Source organism: Elephantulus edwardii, unplaced genomic scaffold, assembly GCF_000299155.1.
Source record: "Elephantulus edwardii isolate Elephantulus edwardi_28Jun2011 unplaced genomic scaffold, EleEdw1.0 scaffold00237, whole genome shotgun sequence".
Classification (NCBI taxonomy): domain Eukaryota; kingdom Metazoa; phylum Chordata; class Mammalia; order Macroscelidea; family Macroscelididae; genus Elephantulus; species Elephantulus edwardii.
In genome coordinates this window covers 3,745,420-3,750,160 of record NW_006399987.1, presented here as the reverse complement: position 1 = coordinate 3,750,160, position 4,741 = coordinate 3,745,420, and the positions used below count along the sequence as shown (strand labels likewise).

General features: G+C 52.8%; 1 protein-coding gene across 1 annotated transcript; it reads left to right on the top strand.

The window, feature by feature from the left end:
* The first annotated feature begins 3,825 nt into the window (after positions 1–3,825).
* ELOF1 (elongation factor 1 homolog (S. cerevisiae)) lies at positions 3,826–4,422 on the top strand. The gene is made up of 3 exons (XM_006898799.1): positions 3,826–3,941; positions 4,125–4,195; positions 4,358–4,422. The coding sequence occupies exons 1-3, from the start codon at positions 3,826–3,828 to the stop codon at positions 4,420–4,422; spliced, it is 252 nt and encodes an 83-aa protein (XP_006898861.1).
* Positions 4,423–4,741: the final 319 nt, after the last annotated feature.

Genomic DNA, 4,741 nt, shown 5'->3' with positions numbered 1-4,741 from the left:
CGCTATGAGTGATTAGTTCCCAGAGAATTGTATAGATGTTCACCTGCAAGCCAGTAAATACAGGCTCTCTGCCGAAGCTTTCTCCTAATCCTCATTTGTAACCCTACAGGTATTTTTTTATACTTTAGCACTGGGGTATCTGAATAGTGTTGGAGGAGAGGGAGACTCAAATAGGCAGGTGAGGATCTGGACTTGAACGAGGGAAGAAAACAAAAGAAATGACCCGAAGAAAGTGCCTGTAAGGGAAGCAACTCCCCCCAGCTCTAGTACGGCCTGAATCACCGACCGAATTGCGAGAAAGGTCATTCTTAGGGGCTGACTTAGGTGGCCGCCGCCACGACCGCTATTAAATACACGCACATTCTCGAGCAGGCGCACTGGGAGCCTCCCCGGGATGTCAGTTATTAGGTGCCCTGAGTAGTCCACATAGCCACCACCTAGTTGATCTGTACTCTGCCCTGTCCTGTCTTGTGCCATCCTCATCATCTCCGATACGCATCACTGCAGTCAATGTGTCAATCAATCTTGTTGAGGGTCTATGACCCTCCACTTCTTAACAAATTGTACCACCAGCATTTCAAATACCAGCAGGGACGCCAGTACGCATGCGCAAAATACGCCGCCAGGGAAGGGGGCCGACCGGTGGGCGGGCCAGGCAGGGAGTGGGCGGGGCGTAGGAGAGGGGTGGGGGTTCCGCTTCCTCCAGGAGCCGGATATAGCAGTAGCTGTCTCCGAGTGAACAGAACAGTTGCAGCGAGCTTAGGGGAGTGCAGGTAAGTGTTCGCGCGGGCGGTCGGACGTTGGGGCCTACCTGGATCCACGCAGGGGCGCTCAGGGGGTCCTGGAGAAGGTGGCGAGGGCTCCGGGACTGGGCGATGGCCCATCGGGGAGCTTTAATCTCCCCAACCTGGTAAACACGAATGCTCCAGGGCCTGGCTGCAGCAGACGGCTGTCAAGAGGCGACACCGAAGCCCCTGTGAGCCTCCAGGGAGCATCCACAGGCTGTCTCTTAAGTCCTTCTTCCCGCTCCTTTTGGCGCGCTTGACTACTACCGATCTAACGACTGGCCGAGGCATCTGGGGTGTCTCTGCTGTTCCGGGGGGGGGGTGGGCGTGGCATTCGAGGTTTAAACAAGGAGAATCGGGAACCCATCCTCCTCCATCCTGATCTTAAGAAATCAAATCTTACCCACCAACCACTCCGAGGGAAAAAGACAGCAGCAACCTACCTTAAAAGATCCGCACTCTTGGAAACTCTCTGGGTAGTTCTACCGTGTGCTACAGGGTCTTTGAATCAGAATCTATTAGAAGGGTATTTAGTCATTCAACAAATAGTTATTGAGCGCTTAATGTGTGTAGAGATCTCGTCTTTTGTGCTGGGGATTCAGCATTGAGCAATCTAAACCTTATTCATTCAGGGTGTCGGCTGTTTGTCTTCTGTCACATCTCACCACTCTTCACTCCGGTGCTGCCCTACCCCAGCGTCTTTCTTTGCACTTGACCTTCTCATCTGTCTGGATTGCCTTATTTAGGTTCCCGTGCTCATCAGTGGGTCCCACCTTAGAAGACTCTCAGGGCGTTCTCTCTCTACCTTTATCTGAAGGAACATGCCTTGAGAAGGAATAGCTTAGCCCTGCTTTTTTTCCTACTTCATAGCACTTAGTATTTTGAAATTAATTCCTGTATTAGTTTACCTATTGTGTACCTATCATTTTCCACCTGGATGTTATAAGCATCCTCCACACAGACTCTGTCTAATTTGCTTATTGGTGCATTGCTGTGGTTTAATGGAAGGATTAACATTTGTTGGTTAACTCTAAATATTTATTGAGTGCCTGCAATGTGCCAAGAGCAATTCTAAGCCCTGGAGATAAATCACTGAACCAAGAAAAGACAAAAAGCCCTATGTTTATGAAATTTACGTTTGGAGGATGACGGATGGGTGGCGATGGAGGCTAGTGAAAAACTGTTGATGATCAGATTCTAGATGTATTTTACAGGTAGAGTGGCAGGGTCAGCTAAGAGGTGTAAGAGAAAAATTGAGAACGAGTCCAGAGTTTTTTAGCCAGAACACCTGGGAAGATGTAGTTGCCATCACTGGAGACACAGGAGGCTTTGGGGCAACAGGCTGAGTTGTCAAGAGCTGGGTTTGGGGCATGTCCATTAGATGTCACAAAGAGGTGTGTTGGAGGCAGGTAGATGGGCACGGATATGGTTCAGGGAAGAATGAGCAGCTAGAGTTGGAAGCCATCACTATTAAGACAAGGCTACAGAGGTTAAGCGCTCTTTATTTTTAGAGAAACCAGATGGTGAAGAAGCGTCCAAGGATACTTCAAAGAATCACAGCAGCTAGAATAATAGCTGGTTCTGAGACTCATTTGGGAAAGGCCAGAGGAGGGACCAACTGTGACAAGTGCCCTAAGAAGTAAAGACTAATTGTTGGGGTCAGCAAGTGAAGAATAGGAAGGAACAGAGCAAGTGTGGAGAGCTGTGAACCAGCAAAGAACCAGGAAAGGAAGGCCCAGTGGTGGTCCTGGGGCTGGTGGTTGTTCTCCAGCTGCTCCCATTGACTCAGTGAACTGGGAGACTCCTCGGTTCATAGTGAGGATGTTACATCCCCAGTGATCGATCGATAAATAGGAATGAACCTCTGCTAGAAGCAGTGCCAGGCGTGGGGCTTGGCAGGGTCAGGCGTAGCAGATGCCAAGTCCTGAGCCCAGCACCTGGCCTGGGAAGCTGTACGTAGGTACTTGCTGGTACTCAGCTGCCATCAGGGCATCTACCCCTGAACCCATCACTTTTCCCCATCCACCTTGTTCTTTCTGTCCTGTTGGGTTTCAGAGAACCATGCTATTCTCCCTCCCTGCCCTCCCAACTGTGTCCACCTCCAGAAACCTGCAGTCGTTCAGGACCATTACACGTAAGCTTAGCACACTCACGTGCTCTCTTGTTCCTCACCGTCTCTTACCCACCTGCCGTCTCTCCATCCCAAACAGCCCTGCCCCAGTTCTGACCTTATTCAGACTTGTCTCATTCTTCAGTTTCTAAAGACACTGAAAGTGATTTCATCTTCCCCCTCCTCTAGCACCCAGGATCCACCCAAACACTGGAAACCCTCCTGCCTGTTTTTAATCTCCCTCTTCACCCTCCCATCCACATCCTTAACTCTTGTCCCCAAACACTGGTGCCCCTCCAACACCTGCCGCACACACATTCATGTTTTATCTACTCAAGATGCTTTTCCTCCACTTCTGTGCCTAGAAGCCTCTCCTGGGTGGCCCATCTGAAAGCTCTGTCCCATCCCACGAGTGTGACTCTCTCATGTGGCATTTGCACATTCCCCCAAGAAGAGACCCAGCCAGGATAAGGTGTCCAGCTCCTGAGCACCAGGACTCTGGGTGGCCCTGCGCTCCTGGCTCCTGTCCTTTGATCCTGGGTCTCCTGGCAGCCTCCCTAGCAACAGTGGATGGATCAGGCCTGTGCCTTTACACAGTCTTCCTCGAAAGACTCCTCAGAGAGCAAACAGCCTCATCTCTTTTCTGAATGAGGAAGTTCAAGCATAGAGCGTGAATTAACTTGTCCAGGGTCAGGTGGGAAGTTGAGGTTAGAATTCAGACCATCTGGTGCAGGAGCCTGCTCTCAGCACTGTGACTGTCTCCCTGCCCGGGACCTGGGGCTCTGCCTGCCCACGGGAGGCTCGGGCACCTCCATGTCAGGCCTCCTTCGCCGTGTGGACCGCCAGGCCCTCTTCCCAGCCTGCTTCTAGAGCATCCAGGCTGGGTCTCACACACTGCTGATTCACACACAGGTTCACGCTCCTGAGGACATGGGACGCAGAAAGTCAAAAAGGAAGCCGCCGCCCAAGAAGAAGATGACCGGCACCCTGGAGACCCAATTCACCTGCCCCTTCTGTAACCACGAGAAGTCTTGTGACGTGAAAATGTGAGTGGGGATCAGAGCCAGCAATCCTACCTCACAGCACCTGGGCCTCCCTACCCCTCCCTGGGTCGAGGTACTCCTTCCCCCTGGGCTCCAGCTTGTTCTCTTTTGGGGGACAGACTGGCCCCACAACCCCCAGTGGTGGAGGTTCATCAAGCACAGACCTCTTTGCTCCTTCTGTTTCAGGGACCGGGCCCGAAACACTGGCGTCATCTCCTGTACCGTGTGCCTGGAGGAATTCCAGACGCCCATCACATGTATGTTTGAAAACCTTCCTCTCTGGGGTGGAGACAGCATGGGACAGGGCTGCACTGTGCGGAGTGCACAGGGTGCCAGGGTGTGGGGCAGGGGCGGGCCTGACACTGCTGGGGGGGCGGTGTATAGGAAATGCCACCTAAATGCCCTTCTCCTCTGCTCAGATCTCTCAGAACCTGTGGACGTTTACAGCGATTGGATAGATGCCTGCGAAGCAGCCAACCAATAACAGCACAGAAGGCCCACCCCTCGTACCCACCCACTGGTTACCAAACAAGAGACATTCCAGGGGTCCAGGGTGTGGGTCCAGGCTAGTCCCAGCTCTCCAGATGTGGAGTAGGTGCGCGCTGGTGGACGCAGAATGGAGTTGTGTGGTTGCTGGACCTGAGGGGCCTGGCCTGACCTCAGCCTTTGACTCACTTCCTTCTCCCCGGTCCCTGAGCCTCCCCTGTTTGGGGGCTGATGGCGGCCCCTTCTCAGAATCCCTGGGTACGGGCAAGTCCAGCCGAGGCTGCAGCGGAGACCTCACCAGCCGGTCCTCCTCAGCA

Excerpts from the sequence above, each read along its gene's own strand:
- ELOF1 (XM_006898799.1), top strand. The coding sequence starts at position 3,826 with ATGGGACGCAGAAAGTCAAAAAGGAAGCCGCCGCCCAAGAAGAAGATG. Across the intron at positions 3,942-4,124 it reads AAGTCTTGTGACGTGAAAAT|GGACCGGGCCCGAAACACTG; the intron begins GTGAGTGGGGAT and ends CTTCTGTTTCAG. Across the intron at positions 4,196-4,357 it reads ATTCCAGACGCCCATCACAT|ATCTCTCAGAACCTGTGGAC; the intron begins GTATGTTTGAAA and ends TCCTCTGCTCAG.